The 18,124-nt window shown below is 42.6% G+C and overlaps 2 protein-coding genes across 2 annotated transcripts in view; one reads left to right on the top strand and one right to left on the bottom strand.

Moving 5' to 3' along the window:
* Nucleotides 1-18,124, top strand: part of LOC136675431 (calmodulin-regulated spectrin-associated protein 2-like) — a 67,607-nt gene that overhangs the window by 30,458 nt on the left and 19,025 nt on the right. Inside the window, exons 4-6 of the mRNA XM_066651978.1 lie at nt 13,582-13,662; nt 16,206-16,347; nt 16,747-16,886. Of these exons, the coding sequence (XP_066508075.1) occupies nt 13,582-13,662; nt 16,206-16,347; nt 16,747-16,886 (363 nt within the window). The remainder of the gene's footprint in view (nt 1-13,581; nt 13,663-16,205; nt 16,348-16,746; nt 16,887-18,124) is intronic.
* LOC136675430 (sterile alpha motif domain-containing protein 9-like) lies at nt 885-17,837 on the bottom strand. The gene is made up of 3 exons (XM_066651977.1): nt 17,700-17,837; nt 10,507-10,578; nt 885-6,804 (listed from the first exon to the last, which is right to left on the bottom strand). The coding sequence occupies exon 3, from the start codon at nt 6,770-6,772 to the stop codon at nt 1,781-1,783; it is 4,992 nt and encodes a 1,663-aa protein (XP_066508074.1). The 5' UTR covers nt 6,773-6,804; nt 10,507-10,578; nt 17,700-17,837; the 3' UTR covers nt 885-1,780.

Genomic DNA, 18,124 nt, shown 5'->3' with positions numbered 1-18,124 from the left:
AGAGAACAGTCGAATACATTCTGATCAACACGATAGTCAGAAGTCTAACTTTGTAACTAAAGCATGTGCTGTTGTCCAAAATTAATGAGAATTAATTTTGTGTTTTTATGAGGTGCACAAGTAACTACATCATGTGGAGTTTGAAGAAGTTGTTTTGAGAAATTCAATTTTAATCTGAGAAAACTTACCTATAAAAGCTGTTCAGAGCAAGTTCACCAGTGTTAAATCAACACCATTAGTGTAAAATGTAAACTTGTCAACACTCTCCATGTTGATTTAAAACTGGTGAACGTGCTGTGTAAAGGGTTCAGGGTGTGTGCTCCTGTTCACTGCTGTGTTCACACTGCCAAGTGTTATTGCCTTTGAATAAACTAAGATTACACATTTTCCACTGGCCTTAACACTGATTGTCCCCAAGTTCCACCCTTGAACACTCAGTGGAAGAAGAAATAAACAGACCAACAAAAAAACCAACCAGCACGCCAAGCTCTGCACTTGTCTAATGTTGGAGAGTGAGAAGCGCCGCTGTCTTCTGTTCATTAAAGTCCAAACCTCTGGGTCCATCCCCCGTTAGAGATTTGACGTCAGAATGTGACATGTCCCATCTTTGAAATGTATTTCTTCATTTAGACTTTTTAAGTGATGAAGGTATATGTCGTAGTAATAATGAATTTGTTTAGTTTTTAAAAGGAGCCTTGCACTCAGAAGGGTGTATTCTGTTTGCTAAATCATGAACTCTGATGGTTTTAAACATTGCATGTAGTAACTACATTCACAGCTTTCCTAAGAATGTAGAAATGTGTAATAAAGCCTCAAACTTTTGATTTTGGAACTTTGGTAAATGAGAAGTAGGAAATAGCATTTTACTTTAGCATTAAGCATTTTATTCCAAAATCATTCTACATTGTCAAAATTACTGAATGTAGAACAATCATTTTGTTTTAAGGAATAAACATTGTTGCAATAAAAGAGCGTATTGAAGAATCCCCAAAAACTGACCTGAAAGACCTTTAAAACATATCATCCTAATACAATCAAGAGAATAAGACATTAAACACAGACCGCAGCTCTGCGTGTAACAACAACCATGTGGAATGATTGTCACAACAATATAAAGATGTACATCATGAGAAAAGAGAGGTTACAATTCACTTCCTTCTGTTGTCTACTAAATTATACAAATGTGTTCTAGAACATCTAGATCTTTATACACTTGTAGTTAAGTTCAAACTCTACTGCATTTTCTTCCCTTTACAAAAAATCTGACAAAAAAGTACATTAAAAAAACACAGAACTTTGGCATATTTCCTCTGATACAAAAATGTACACAGTTGTTCACAATTATCACCAACTTTCTAGCATAAAATCATATTAAACAGCTACTTACAACACCCAAACTTGAAAAGAACATTTCCCAAAGAAAGCACAGGTACGTAGCCTGAGTGGTGCTGGTGTTTCTAGGGAAGCCCATGTGTGTAACAACGGGGAATATTTTGCTATGTGTTTGCTATGGATTATCAGGTGGTTGCTATGGTGTTACTGAATGGGTGCGTTGGCATTGCTAAAGCATGTAAGTGGTAAATGATCCCAGACAGTTGCTAGGGTGGTTGCTATGGCATAAAATAGCTAGTAGTAGATGCTTTGCAGAACCAATGATAATGATCATGAAGTTGGCTGGGAGTTCCCAGGTTGCACAGTAGACTTTTTGATATTTTGCACAGAAACAGATACAAGAAGTTTAATATCTCGATGGTCTTTATCAGTTAGGTCCACTGATGGTCTACATATCATCATATTGAATGTCGTAGGCCAGTGGTCCATCAATGGCAAAGCCTATATAAAAGGAGACTTTCTCTGTACTGTACCCACTTTTAATTCTACCAAAGTATGTAGGTCGCACAGGGATCTGCAGCTTGCCGTACTCTGCATACAACTCTCCCTGCTCAATGATGCCATTTACTCTGAGGAGCTTGTCTTTAATGGGCTTTTCCTTGAAGATTTCTGCATTCTGCCAAAGAGCATTACGCTGGGAAACATTACTGAAATGATCATCGAGAACTTTTTTGGAAACCAGTCTCTCTAATCCATCTGACTTTCCCAAATATAAGTGGGCAATTGGGGCTCTTGCTCTAAAGATGGAGGAAAGTTGTTTTCGAGATGATTTTCTTATCTTATCCACATATGTTACTATTTTTTTGTCAGCATGACTCCTCCCAGGCCATAGCAAGAGTAGTGCAAGGTAGTAAGGCTCCGGATACTGATGTGATAATCCAGCTTCTTGCAAAATTTCCTCCAAAAGTTCCATCAGCATTTTGGGGGACTTTGCTAATTTAGATTTTGGCTTTAGCAGTTTAAGAATTATGTGTGTGAGCAAGTGATGGGTTTTGTCCTGAAGAGACTTGGAGGTACAGTTCTGGTAGATGAAAGAATACTTTTCAGCAATTGATTCGATCATGTCTTTCCTGAACTCCAAAAACTGAAGAATTCTTGGGAAGTAATTTGCTTTGTTTTCTTCTAGAAACATCCTACATTCCTCAATTTCCATGGTTAAGCTCAGCTTGGGTTTGCTGGTTTTCTCACTTAGCCTTTCCTTAGATGATGAACAGAACAAAGAGATATAGTTTTTAAAGTGGTCTGAAATACACTTCCTGTTTTTGTTCTGCTTTTCTGTGTCAACAACACCCTTGACTCTCGTGTAGGTGAAGAACACTTCAAGGAATTCAAAAGCCTTGTCCACATTTGGCTTCAGGGAAATGAGAAATGACTCGTTGTCTTTAAGAACAGAAACAAATTTCTCGTTGGCCTCAGTTTGAGTTATGTTAAGAGAAGACAATGACATCTTTCCTTTAAAAAATTGCTTAATGTACTCATTTCTCATGACATCTTTCTCTTCAAACAATGGAAGTGCCCACACTATGTCAAAGACTATCATAGCAGTGTCAATCTCATTCATGTATCCAGAAATGTTGTAGGAATTTTGCTTCCAGTGAGGTTTCACTTCATCATCAGCCTTGTCATCTGTTTGTGCCAGTAACTGGGCTCTTTGGAAAGCTTTTATTGCCTCTTTCACCAGCTCAAGCAGTTCTTTCACATCATCAGGTGTATGTGGTTTTTTCTCTTGCTTTTTCCCATCAATTTTATGTTTCAGTTCACTACGTGAGACCTGGCCAACCGTATCAAATGTGTATGAGTTTTCTTTGATAGATTTGGCATGGTACGCCCAGGTCTTTGCTTTGGCAAATTCTTTTTCATTCAAATAGTTATGCCGTGCCAAAGCTTGCGGGATTGAAAAGTCTTTATCAAATCTCTTTGACGCTTCAGTCAATATGTCCTGAATATTTTTAGTTCCCTCTTTTCCGGATCTGATGTCTTCGATTAAAGGTGAAAAGAGTGTGTCTTTCTCATCACCTTCTGTCTTTCGTTGCCTGGTAATGAGCATGCTCTTTAGTGACTGCAGTAGATTATCTTTTCCTATTCCCCTTTCAAAGAACAGGTCGGAATGCAGCATATTGAGGATTATGTCAGCTCTTGGGCTGCTGTGCCTTTCCTCTAATACCTTGACACATTCTGCTGCTATACGTTGATGTACAAAACGAACAGCTTTGTACACGCCGTATTCTTCAACTTGGAACTCAATTAACAAGCACGAATAAGGCTCCATTTTATCCATCACAGATTCTTTTCCCCACAGTCTCCTTTTAATGCCGAGGAAATCCTCACAAAGGGACACACTGATTGACGATTCCGCCACATATGTGTTGAACAGTGCCAAAATTGAGAGGAGTTGTGCCTCTCTGCTGCCAGCGTCGACATCTTTCAGGATGGTGTCTGCAACATGTGCTACGTAATCCTGATTGAAGTTATTTTTCATTATCATGAAACTATAAAAGTTCTCAGGTTTGTCGTGATTTTTTTGAAGCTCCTGGAGCTTTTCATCAAAAGCATTTTGTTCATATTTTGACAATGCAGCAGTGATGTACTGACGGTCAATCACACAGTTTTTATACTTTTCTACTGGGTTTTTTGAACGTATGCAGTTCAGGATGATAACAAGTGCATCCATTTCACCAATAGTTTTCCTTAAACAGTGTTGCAGTTCTTGCGTGTTCTCTGTGTCTTCTGAGTCTTCCACTAACAGCAAGATCGGGTTTTTAGGTAAACTGTCAGTTTTTCCACATCTCAGGAGGTAGCTAACTTGTTGTGCCACGTCTTCTTTTGAGACTGTGTTATCCCTTAACACAGCACATCTGAATTCTTTCCTCAGGTCCCACATCACATTCATTGCTAGAGTTGTGCCACCACATCCAGGATGGTGAAAAAGATTCACCATGACACATGTACTTGTAGGTTCATTCGTTTGAAATGTGACCATGTTCCTGACTTGTGTATACTTGTCCCGTTTTATAAAAGGTTTTGTTGGAGTTTTGTCAGAGAAGTAGAAGTTCCACCACTCCACTTTGCCGCCCCGGTAAAATTCAGCCTCTTTTTTGATTTTGAAGTCTTGAAATTCTTCACTGTCCTCATCATATTCATTTTCACATTGATTCTTACACAGAATATCCAGAGCTGTCATTGAATCCTCATCAATTTGTTTTAAAACCACTGAGCTTCCGTAATCAGAAGGCAGTAGTTTTTCGGTTGTTTGATGGTGTTTTTCAAGTATTGTCCCATTGATTTCACTAACGTCTAATTCCAGAATCTTTTGCCCATTGTCCAACTCTGTTCTAGTTTGAACAAAGTCTTTCCATTTTTGAAAACCATCGTGCGATGTACAGATGCTTACAATATTTTGTGTTCCTCCGAGATTCTTGTAAAATGACATGAAAGTGTCAAATATTGGATCATTCATGGCTTCCACAACAGAAAGAAGAAGGAAGATGACCAAGAACCTCCCTCTTGGAAGAGTGTCTGGATTGCAGAGGAAGGAAATCATGTCCTGCACTTCTCCAGCTCTTTCAATCAGCCACGTACTTGGAGGCAGTGGTTTTTCCGTGTCCTTATCAATGTCCAACCTTCCATTGCACAACACCCAACTGGTTTGTTTGTACAAGTTTAGTGTCTGAATTAAAGTTCTTGGATCCCCATGAAACTGTCCTGGGGTGTGAAGATTTGCAATTCTGTCTTTTCTGTACCTGTTGCAGGATCCGTTTTTCACAGACTCTGGATCAAAGTCTAACACGCAGAATAATTTCAGTGCCGTCAGAAACTTCAGATGTTGAAGTTGTTCCGAGTGACTTTTGTTTGTTACAATTATGTAGTAATCATAATGACTGAGAGTTCTTTCTCCACCCGTCAACAGATCTTTTAATTTTTCTCCATATTGTAGCTTTTTTCTGCATTCAGGCTTTTTTTCTGCCTCCTTTCTCATTGTGTCTAGAACTTTCAGGCCTTCATTCATCTTACTTACTTCAACCTGCAAATCTCTGGGGTTTCCAATTTTAAATATGTCTCTGGTTGTTGCCCCATCTCTAACAAACAATGAATTTCCTTTGCTTTTCTTCCATTGATTTTCTTCATCCAGTGTCTGGGTTTGAAACACTTTACCCTCAACTACACTGTTTTTTGGAACAACATCTACTTCTATGATATATTTATTGGAAAATGTCTTGTCACTGCACAGCACTTCAACAAAGCGAGGTTCTCTGATACATTTTTTTGCATCATCAGCATTGTCAATAAAGTATGATCTGATTCCTTGATGAAAGTGATCGATAATTATATCTGTTTCATCGACACTGACCCCGATAATTTCACCATGGGAATATGTAGAGTTTTTGGAATCTGCTACACCAAAGTGGATGGTTCCATTTGTTCTTGAATTCATGCATCCTGCGGCAAACCGAAACACCTCTTTGTTGATTTTTTTCTTCATTACATCAGTGTCTTCTGCTCTTCCCAAAAACTTGTACTCATGTACTGGGTCAATTAGATTACTTGGTCCTGATTCTGGTGGTAAAATATAATGTTCAGTATATCTGTGAGAGACAGACTGCTGGTCAAATGGATAAAAGGTGCATAAGCATTTTAATGGCCTTTGCTTCCCATCAGCCTTTTGAGATTGTGATAGTTTTTCTGTGTTGGTGACTTTTGTTTTAAGTTCTTCTGGTCCTACAGATTCTGTCGCTGTGACTTCAGCAGATGCATTCCTGGAAGATATTTTTGCCTTACTTTCTTTCTTCTGGCAAGGCATAGCTGTGGATATTTCTGTTGTCTCACTTTTAGTCATTACACTGAGGTTTTTATCCATTTGTGATTGTGTTGTTTGAGTAACTGTACTTTTAGAAGGGGCTTCGTTTGTGGTTTTGTGTGTTAAACTATTATCAGAAGTGGATAAACATTTTTTCTTCTTTTTCTTTTTAGATTTCGTTGCTTTCTGTGATTGTGTTACACGGTCTGATATTTGATCAGTTGGTAATGATGACATACCAGTCTTTTCATCAGTGGAATGTGCTTTTGAACTCTCGGGGACATCTGAATGTGACTGTGAGTCTGTTTGAGAGGTGCCTGGGTGCATGTTAAAATCAGATACATTTTCAACAGACTTTAATAAAGTTTCTAATGTGTTTATAATTCTAACTGCTGGACCATGTTTAAGTCCTAATTCACACAAATCCTTTGATTTGTAGCAAATTAATTCTTTGCCGGATACTTCCTCCTCATACAGTTTGTCGCTCCATCTTTGGTCTATCTTCAGCTCTTCTGTCAGCCATTGGCGAACTTGCTCTTTTGTCCACTCCTCAACTCTGAGATGAAACTTCATCCTGACACTCATTGTCCAAAGAGCAGGGTTTTACCAGATTTAAACTGCACAAAGAAATATGTTTCATGTTACATTTATATTCCTTAATGCAATCACGCATTGAAAAACTTAAACTATTTTCAATATTAATATTACTTCATTTCCCCTTTGTTTGACCCATCCCAAGTTTAAGTGTGGTGCAAGAATCAAATTAAATTATTTATATATAACATTTACACAGACTACTCAGTAACATTTGTGAGTTAATTATAGAAACAAGTTCTTGTTTTTACTGCATTTTACAAAATGTCCTAACCTTTCTGAAAAAAATGTTTGGGAATTTCTTTAGGACAGTTACTCTTAGGAGCATTTAAGCTGAATGCATACAGCACGTGTTCTTAACATTATACGAAATTATAGTGCCTTGAAATTCTTGTTATAAAAAGGACAACAGTTATAAAAATTTGACCTCTTTGAGCCCTCATTGGTTATCAGCTCAATCACTATTTCTGTATCTTATGGCTGACTATGAAATACAACAGGCACTTTTAAGTTGTTTACATTTTTATTTGATACAGAAATCACTTGAGTGTATTAATGCATTCATTTGGAAACTGGGGTTCGATCTGGTATAATCGTGTAGCAATCTGAAACACTGCAATCACTTATTGATGAAATATATGCCAAAAGGAGTTATTCATTCATTCATTCATTCATTATCTGTAATCCTTATCCAGTTCAGGGTCGCGGTGGGTCCAGAGCCTACCTGGAATCATTGGGCGCAAGGCAGGAATACACCCTGGAGGGGGCGCCAGTCCTTCACAGGGTACAAAAGGAGTTATGTTAAAACAAATATTCAAATAGTTCCGGGTCGCGGGGGAAGTAGTCGGAGCAAGGAAACCCGGACCTCCCTCTCCCCAGCCACCGTCTACAGCTCCTCCGGGGGTATACCGAGGCGTTCCCAGGCCTGTCAAGACATGTAGTCTCTCCAGCGTGTTCTTGGTCTGCCCCGGGGCCTCCTCCCCGTTGGACATGCCTGGAACACCTCACCAGGAAGGCGTCCAGGAGGCATCCAGACCAGATGCCCAAACCACCTCAACTGGCTCCTCTCAGCCAGAGACCTCTCAGAGACCACCAAACCGTACACCTTCCGCCACTTGGCTATGCTGAGAAATTCTGTCCATAAAAAATTATGAACAGAACCGGTGACAACGGGCAGCCCTGACAGAGTCCAACGCCGACTGGACTGCCAGCCATACGAACCAGACTCCTGCTCTGTTTATACAGGGACTGGATGGCTCGCAGCAAAGAGCCCAGTACCCCATACTCCCAGAACACCCCCCACAGAATATCCCGAGGGACACGGTCGAATGCCTTCTCCAGATCCAAAAAACACATGTAGATTGGTTGAGCAAACTCCCACGCACCCTCCAGGACCCTAGCAAGGGTAAAGAGCTGGTCCTGTGTTCCACGACTAGGGCGGAATCCGCATTGTTCCTCCTGGAACCGAGGTTCAACTATCAGTCGGACTCTCTTTTCCAGTACCCCCGCATAGACCTTACCGGGGAGGCTGAGGAGTGTGATCCCCCTATAGTTGGAACATACCCTCCGATCCCCCTTTTTAAAAAGGGGAACCACCACCCCAGTCTACCAGTCCAGAGGCACTGCCCCCGATGTCCACGCGATGTTGCAAAGACGTGTCAGACAGGACAGCACCACAACATCCAGAGACTTGAGGAACCCGGGGCGAATTTCATCCACCCCCGGGGCCCTACCACCAAGGAGTTTTCCTACCACTTCCTCTGACGTGCAGGTGGGATTGAGAAGATCCACCACTTAATGACATCCCCAGTCGAAGTCAACAACTCCCCACCCCCACTATATACAGTGTTGGTGGAAAGCCGCTTTCCCCTCCTGAGTCGCCTGATGATTTGCCAGAAACTTCTCGGAGCCGACCGAAAGTTGTTTTCCATGTTCTCACCGAACTCCTCCCATCCCCCGAGTTTTTGCCTCAGCGACAACCAAAGCCGCGAGCCGCTTGGCTCTTCTGTACTTGTCAGCTGTCTCCGGAGTCCCCAGAGCCAACCAGGCTCAATAGGACTCTTTGTTCAGCTTGACAGCCTCCCTCACCTGGGGTGTCCACCACAGAGTGCGGGGATTGCCACCCCGACAGGCATCGATAACCTTGCAGCCACAGCAAAGATCTGCCGGATGTGGGAGTTGAAGATCTTTCTGACAGGTTCCTCAGCCAAATGTTCCCAGCAAATCCTTAGCACACGTTTAGGCCTGCAAGGTCTGTCCGGCATCATCCCCGCCATCTGATCCAACTCACCACAGGGTGGTGGTCAGTTGACAGCTCAGCACCTCTCTTCACCCGAGTGTCCAGGACATATGGCCGCAGGTCCGATGATACGACTATAAAGTCGATCATCCAAACAATGGAGTCCCCAGAATGTGTGGTCTCCAGCACCCCCTCTAGGGTCCTCAAGAAGGTATGGTACTCTAAACTGCTGTTTGGTGCATAAGCACAAACTACATAAGCCTTTTCCCCAACCTCTCGTCCACTAGGGTAAACCCCAATGTACAGGCTCTAAGTCGGGGGGCTATGAGTAAGCCCACTCCTGCCTTACGCCTCTAACCCTGGGCAACTCCAGAGTGAAAAAGCATCCAACCCCTCTCAAGGAGATTGGTTCCAGAGCCCATACTGTGTGTCGAGGTGAGCCCAACTATATCTAGCCGGTACCTCTCAACCTCGTGCACCAGCTCAGGCTCTTTTCCCACCAGAGAGGTTATATTCCATGTTCCAAAAACCAGTTTCAGTAACTGAGGATCAGAACGCCAGGGCCCCCGACCCCGGCCGCCACGCGATCCACAATGCACCAGACCCGGATTACTACCTCTCCCACATGTGGTGGGCTCATGGGAGAGTGGACCCATGTTACTCCTTCGGGCTGAGCCTGGCCAGACCCCATGAGTGAAAGTCCGGCCACCAGGTGCTTGCCAAGGAGCCCCTCCACCAGGCCTGGCTCCAGGGTGAGGCCCCGGTAACCCTACTCTGGGCAAGGGGAGCTGTGTCCCTGTTCTTAATCTCTTCATCCTTGTCTTTATGGATCACTCTTTGTCTGGCCTATCACCTAGGACACATTTGCCTTGGGAGACCCTACCAGGGGCTATTGCCCCCAACAACATAGCTCCTAGGCTCACGCCGGCATGCAAACCCCTCCACCACGTTAAGGTGGTGATCTGGGGAGTTTATTAATTTATCATAAATGTATGAATATGATTTAAACAATAATTGCACATTTAAAAAAGATAAATGGATACCTGAGAGAAATCCTGGCTCAAGAGCAGACAGGAAGAAATGCACTTGAAGCTAAAATTTAATTTTATTCACCAAAATATTATATAGTTATAAACATCAAGAATCAATTTTATACCTAATTTCTTCTGCCCTAATATTGTCATATAGTGTCCAATAATGTCCTGCTAATGGAGAAAGAATAAAACCTTAAAAATATTTTACTGAAAGAATAAAACAAGATTTCAGAGGGAGACTGATGATACACAAGTGTTTCAGTGGCATACGTAAATCTCAGCAAATTTCTTAATGCATTCACTAAAAGTTTGAGACCAAGAATCCCTTTATCTTTTCTCCACAATTCATTGGTGAAAGTGACTCGTTCGTGTGATGAAGTTTCCCTTTCACATCACAAGACTGTCATGTACTGATTTGAATCCACAACAATTAATTGTGAGTGTTTATTTACCTGAAAGATTCTCGGATCCTGATGATTACTGGGTATAGCTGAGTCCTGGAGAATGTGGATATTTAATGGTACCTGTTGGATAATGATAAATTATGTTATTATTTAAGCTAGTTGAATGTTAATATTAATACTTCATGTACAGGATGGGCCATTTATATGGATACATCTTAATAAAATGGGAAAGGTTGGTGATATTAACTTCCTGTTTGTGGCACATTATTATGGGGGGGGGTGGTCTTTTCAAGATGGGTGGTGACCATGGCGGCCATTTTGAAGTCGGACATTTTGGATCCAACTTTTGTTTTTTCAATGGGAAGAGGGTCATGTGACACATCAAACAATGCTGCTCTTGGTTTTAATGTAATTTTATTCTTTCATGAGTTATTTACAAGTTTCTGACCACTTATAAAATGTGTTCAAAGTGCTGCCCATTGTGTTGGATTGTCAGTGCAACCCTCTTCTCCCACTCTTCACACACTGATAGCAACACCGCAGGAGAAATGCTAGCACAGGCTTCCAGTGTCCGTAGTTTCAGGTGGAATCAGAAGGAGGGGGCAGAGTGGCCGTCTAAGCCAGTGTCAGAGGGGATTATTCTAGAGTTTGGTTGAAGTCAATGGAGTAGATGCTAGAAGTAGCTTTGGTCTCATCTACACATATGTAAATATTCTCTTTTGTATGTCATGTGATTAAAAGACCAGCACGGGGAACTGGCAAACTTTGTCCTGTGTGTCACTTGGAGCAACACCAGACTACACTCACCATTCCTACAGTGAGCTGGAACACATCAGGATGCTACTTGTTGTGGGTCAGATTTTTAAATTTGGAAAATTCTAGGCTGAAATCCTCTCATTTTGTGAAGAGATTCATCAGTCATTTTATTAAATGATTTTTCTTCATCTTGAATGAGATATTGCTGTTATGTAACACCTAATACCCTGGATTTAACTAAAATTCTTTATTAAACCTATTTAAACATAAAGTTAGCTCTACATCTCTTAAAGTCAGTTACAGATTTCCAAGCCTTGGTTGTGGTCAGGAGAGATACACAGGTATTCTGCCATGCCCTTCAGGAATGATGAACAAAATGTTGCTATACCTCATGCTCCTGTTTGGCACACATGGGTGGTGCAAAACCAAACTAGTGTTCAGTGGGTGACAAGCCCAGAGAAGAATGCCAGAAAGTGTAGTACATGTTCTGTTTCTTTTTGACAGATTGGAAATTTGTGCAGTGCACAAACTTGGATGCCTTGGTGCAATGGTCAACTAAAATCAGGCTGGTAATGTCCAGCAGAATTTGGGACCATGGGCACACAGGGACAGGCAGAGGACTGAGGAATCCTTGGGGCTGTGACCTGGGTCCCTTATTGTGTGCACATACATCACATGATTGAATGAATGTGCAAAGGGCTTACAACTGGATTGTGTACTTCCCCACCAGTTTTCAGAGTATGACCTCACCAGTCAGTGACCTCCCCTGTGTCTGCGTGGGTTTCCTCCGAGTGACTGTCTGTGAGGAGTGTGGTGTGTTCTCTCTGTGTCTGTGTGGGTTTCCTCCGGGTGACTGTCTGTGAGGAGTGTGGTGTGTTCTCTCTGTGTCTGTGTGGGTTTCCTCCGAGTGACTGTCTGTGAGGAGTGTGGTGTGTTCTCCTTGTGTCTGCGTGGGTTTCCTCCGGGTGACTGTCTGTGAGGAGTGTGGTGTGTACTCCCTGTGTCTGTGTGGGTTTCCTCCAGGTGACTGTCTGTGAGGAGTGTGGTGTGTTCTCCCTGTGTCTGCGTGGGTTTCCTCCGGGTGACTGTCTGTGAGGAGTGTGGTGTGTACTCCCTGTGTCTGTGTGGGTTTCCTCCTGGTGACTGTCTGTGAGGAGTGTGGTGTGTTCTCCCTGTGTCTGCGTGGGTTTCCTCCGGGTGACTGTCTGTGAGGAGTGTGGTGTGTTCTCCCTGTGTCTGCGTGGGTTTCCTCCGGGTGATTGTCTGTGAGGAGTGTGGTGTGTACTCCCTGTTTCTGCGTGGGTTTCCTCCAGGTCACTGTCTGTGAGGAGTGTGGTGTGTTCTCCCTGTGTCTGTGTGGGTTTCCTCCGGGTGACTGTCTGTGAGGAGTGTGGTGTGTACTCCCTGTGTCTGTGTGGGTTTCCTCCAGGTGACTGTCTGTGAGGAGTGTGGTGTGTTCTCCCTGTGTCTGCGTGGGTTTCCTCCGGGTGTCTGTCTGTGAGGAGTGTGGTGTGTACTCCCTGTGTCTGTGTGGGTTTCCTCCTGGTGACTGTCTGTGAGGAGTGTGGTGTGTTCTCCCTGTGTCTGCGTGGGTTTCCTCCGGGTGACTGTCTGTGAGGAGTGTGGTGTGTTCTCCCTGTGTCTGCGTGGGTTTCCTCCGGGTGATTGTCTGTGAGGAGTGTGGTGTGTACTCCCTGTTTCTGCGTGGGTTTCCTCCAGGTCACTGTCTGTGAGGAGTGTGGTGTGTTCTCCCTGTGTCTGTGTGGGTTTCCTCCGGGTGACTGTGAGGAGTGTGGTGTGTTCTCTCTGTGTTTGCGTGGGTTTCCTCCGGGTGACTGTCTGTGAGGAGTGTGGTGTGTTCTCTCTGTGTCTGAGTGGGTTTCCTCCGGGTGCTCCAGTTTCCTCCCACGCTCCAAAAACACACGTTGCAAGGTGGATTGGTGACTCAAAAGTGTACGTAGGTGTAAGTGTGTGTGTGTGTGTCGCCCTGTGAAGGACTGGCGCCCCCTCCAGGGTGTGTTCCTGCTTTGTGCCCAATGATTCTGTGTAGACTCCGGACCCACCGCCGCCCTGAACTGGATAAGTGTCACCGATAATAAATGAATGAGTGTTGATTTAACACTGGTGAATTTACTGTGTAATGATTTTGCCATGTACTAAACAAACACACACACAACAGAAATTTGACACACCAGACATTTTGAGATATTGTCCACACTGTTAAATACTGCAGTATACAGTGCTATTGTTATAGCACACAAACCTACCACTTACACTTAAATGTATTTTTTAGCATGTTTTAATACTGAATCTACATTTTTGTTGAGAAAAAGTCATAATTTGAAGTATATGTGTGTTTTATTCCAGGTAAATGGATACCTGAGAGAAATCCTAGCTCAAGAACAGACAGGAAGAAATGCACTTGAAGCTAAACCTGCAGCTCTAAAGGTGAGTGCAAGGCTGATATTGTTTCCAGTGAAGTTTAAAAGAATCATTAAATCAAAAATATCACAAAAAATGCAAAAATGTCTTCACAAAAAATACATTTACAGATTAAAAAAAAGTAATTTCAGTTACTATATGTTCATTATTTGAAGTTTATGACACACTTTTAAGTCATTTGTTTGTCCAGCCCTTCATCATCAGTTCAGTTCTTTAGGGAGTGTCTTATTACTCAACAGCACTGTTTGGACAAACACACCTTTGTTTACAGTACATTTGGAAAAACAAATAAGTTCTTTGTAGAAACCAGATGATGTTTGTACTCTTAGCATTTGTCATTAGTGTAAATTCTCACTCGATTTTCCAGCTTCGTTTAATAGCAGTGAACCAGGCTTTAGAATGAATTTTAATGATTTGAGGCTCATCTCCAAGGAGATTTGAGCTTTAAAAACTAGGCGTTTACAAATATGGATTTTACTGTAGCTCCTTAAATGGCCGTGCTCCCACCAGTCAGTCCAAGGTGTTATTACACACTCCTCTCACCTAAGAACAGCCACCAGTTTGCATTAGAATCATGGTAGTTACTAAATAATCATTTTTAGTTTGTAATAAAGCTGGACATTAAGAGTTTAAATGTTTTATAGTTAATCACTATGGTTAATTATCCAGTTAAAGTTAAGACTGAACGGTTCCTTTATTCCTTTGATCTAAACAGTTTTCTTAAGTCTTCTTAAAGACCCTGGTACATAAACACGTTTCCAAACGCATACGTACAAATGAGATTATTTTATAGGATAAACTTGTCTCTTTTTGTCATTTAAAAGCCTCAACCACAGTTTTAATTGGTGAGTATTTGGCATTTCTACAAAAAACTTCAAAATGCCAGCAATAACATTAAAGTCATTCAGAATAGAAACTTATAGTCAAAGTATTTTTTACAGAGATGTGATTAAAAAGTCTTATAACTAACAGAATTAACCGTTTCCTCAGGGAAGCTCTTACCTGATGCTCCTGTAAGTTCTCTTCTGAATATGAGCTGCAGATTCACTCGTATTAATTTGTAAAAACTGAAAGTACTTACGCTGTTACACTGAACCTTGGATCTCTTTATGAGAAAGTAGTTGCCTTATCTCAGAGCTTCCTACAATAAGACTTCCTGAACCCTCCCAGAAGAGTCAGACAAAGTCCTACCCCTTTAGAAACAACATGGAATACTTGTTTTTTTTACATTTCTTGCTGTTTTCTGTAATGATTTTTGGGTTAAAATCCCAGTGATACTTTAACATCACAGCAACCATTTTATAACTTGTATTTCAGCAATTTGTTTTTGAATTGGGATCAGAGACGGGTCGAATGTAACACACTACAGCTTTTGAGTTGCAAAAAAGTTAGGAACACACCATTTAGAAACATGTTTTTAAAATAAGCGTTTCTGTGGTGTGTATGTCCTCACCAAGCACACAGTCATTCTGAAACTGAGGTCACACACACACACACATTTATAAAATGTCATGTGACTGTATGCAGGATGTTCAGTAAAAGTCACTCAGGGGTGTCATTATTTAAAGTGAAGGATGATGCTGTTTATGGAACTTTCCAGACCTTTATAAAGGGTTTGTGACACCTATGTCACCATGGGCTCTTATGGGTTAAATGCAGGCACCATCGTAATCTTCTAAAAAGCTGTACATTGGTGCTGTGAACTGGTTTAGAACTAATTCAGATTGGCTTTAGGTTTCATTCTAAAATGACTATGATGTGCTCAAAGGTGTTGTTTGTTAGAATCTTCATTAGCAGTGTGTCGTCTGTGATAACGGTTACACTGTGATAGTGGACGTTAACCCAGGACAATGTAAGTCATGTTAAAGCAGGGTTAGGAGCCAGTCTATGGGGCAGGAGACCAACAGAGCGTAATTAGCCCAATTCTGTCTGTGAGGCCGTTAATAACGAGGCCTGTTGTTTATGTTCTTAAACACGTCCTGCTGTACACTGTAAAGTAAGACCGATGGATCCTGCGAAGGGGAAATGATGTGCTTAGAATTTGGGTCATGCCCTTAGCCAAAATAAACAGTGACAATATCCATGAGCTTGGATCAGCTCTAGACTTGTGCCAGGTCCAGTCTGTGTCCTGAAGTAAACACTTCGTATTCAAATGCTTTTCCAGAGTTACTTTATCAAGAATTATTATTATTAATGAACAGGGCCTTTCTGTCGATAAGCACTTGTCCAATGTCACACTTATTCCACAAACACGCCCTGGAGGGGGCGCCAGTCCACACACACACACATTCTTTTGAGTCTCCAATCCACCTACCACCGTGTGTTTTTATTAGAGAGAGAGAGAAAGAGGAGAGAATATTAAGTGTGATGCTCTTGCAACCCTCCCACAAACATAAACCCCACTGTTCACAGCTCAGGATGGTGAGGTTAGGGTTAAATGATATACCCCCTGACCTCTGTGTCTCTCTCTCTCATTCCGACAGGTAGAGAGCTAGTGAGGATGTGTTTGTACACGTACTAATCATTGTGTTATTCCGTGACCCACCCAGGCGCGGTACAAGAGGGAGGACTCCAAGTCTCAGTCTGCGCTCTGTCTCCCCTTAGTGGACAACCTACTGAAGGACAACACAGATGGCTGTGTTCTTGCGGCACTGCTGCATTTCTACTGTCCCACCGCAGTGCCACTGGAAGGTAATGCTGCAGTTATACAGTCCATCTATTCATCTGAAGTGTGACCAGACCTCGCCACTCTGCGTAGATTAGTCAGAGTATTAAAACGGCCTCCTGGTTTCACACTTAGTTAGTGAGCATTGTTTAAACTGGATTTATAAGAAAAGCAACTTGTGGGTCACTGAGGGCGGAGTCGAGGAAGGAAGTGTGTGTGTGTGTGTGTGTGTGTGTAGAAAGAGTCAGAGAGAAACAAGAAAGAATAGAAGGAAAGGAGAAGGAGAGAGCCTTTCTTTCAAATATAAACACCTCCTCCTCGTGTAACTCCAGCATTTCTCTCTATCCCCCTCTTCTGGCCCACTCCGACAAAACAGGCTGTGTTTTCATTGGCTGGTTGTGTTCTCTGTTCCCGCCCCCGTGTAGATATCTGCATTAAGGAGACGATGTCACTGGCTGACAGCCTCTACAACCTCCAGCTGATCCAGGGCTTCTGCAGAGAGAATCTGAACAACTGCTGCCACTTCACTCTGGAGGACATGCTCTACGCCTCCATCTCCATCAAGGTGAAGTCTGAAGGGATCCACAGCTTTTTCTGTTTGTTAAAGACTGAGTTTGAGAAGGTTTTTTTAAACTTGTTTGTGGTGAAGTAGTGTTTTGTCTGAGAGCAGAGTTATTGTTACACTTATATAGCGCCTTTCTAGACACCCAAGGACGCTTTACAATCCACACTGCTCAGAACACTCAATTCACACACACACACAGGTGAGAAGCGGCAGCCAAATGCGCACAGCGTACTCTAGGCTTTCACCCAGGACAGAGCGCCAATCCATATCTGGGTACACACTCATTCACTCACAAACCAGGACAGTTATTAGACAGAAGCCAATTCACCTACCCTCCATGTTTTTGGACTGTGGGAGAAAACAGGAGACACAGGGAGTCACAGGGAGAACATGGAAACTCCACCCAGATGGGACTTGAACCCAACGTGCTAACCACTAAGCCACCGAAGTGCACTGCTTTGTAGCTGAGAGACTCTCTGTTTACCTCAGTTTCCCTGCGTTAGGCTGTGGTTTATTACTTAGTTTGATTAGTTTTTTAGTTTTAAAAGTACTTTACTTTACGACACACTGCATGAGGATCTCTGGCATGGTGTGTTTTATAAAGGAATGCTGTAGTGTCCTGGGAGTGTGCTGTAGTAACGTTTCTCTGTTTCCTCCTCTGACGGCTCTGAATCACTGGCTTTGTTTTCATTAGTAAATTACACAGACACTTTGAGAACTGAGAGTTATCCTTATCCTTCTGTGATCAGCTTTGACCCAGTGTCATTATCAGCACCAGAAACGGTAAAGATGGATTTTCCCGGCTTCACTTACCTCATGTCTTTGTTGTTTGTTTGTGTTGCTGTTTATTTTCCAGAGGAACAGAGTCTGCTGCTTGAAATGGACTCTGTGTGGGTTTGTAGAAGAGAGAATGTCGTGGGAGGGAGTGATGACTAGCTCTTTGTTTTAAATCTAACCGTTAGGAAGAACTGAATCATGAGGAAAGTGTGTGTGTTGGTATTTGAGGAAGTCAGGGAGAGGGAGAGAGAGGGAGGGAGGAGAGAGAGGGAGAGTGTGAGAGAGAGGGAAGAAGGGAGAGAGAGGGAGGGAAGAAGGGGGAGAGGGAGGGAAGAAGGGGGAGAGGGAGGGAAGAAGAGAGAGAGGGAGGGAAGAAGGGGGAGAGGGAGGGAAGAAGGGGGAGAGGGAGGGAAGAAGGGAGAGAGAGACAGAGTGAGAGAGAGAGGGAGGGAAGAAGGGAG

Source organism: Hoplias malabaricus, chromosome X1 (genome assembly GCF_029633855.1).
Source record: "Hoplias malabaricus isolate fHopMal1 chromosome X1, fHopMal1.hap1, whole genome shotgun sequence".
NCBI classification, from domain to species: domain Eukaryota; kingdom Metazoa; phylum Chordata; class Actinopteri; order Characiformes; family Erythrinidae; genus Hoplias; species Hoplias malabaricus.
This window is presented reverse-complemented; position numbering and strand designations above follow the sequence as displayed.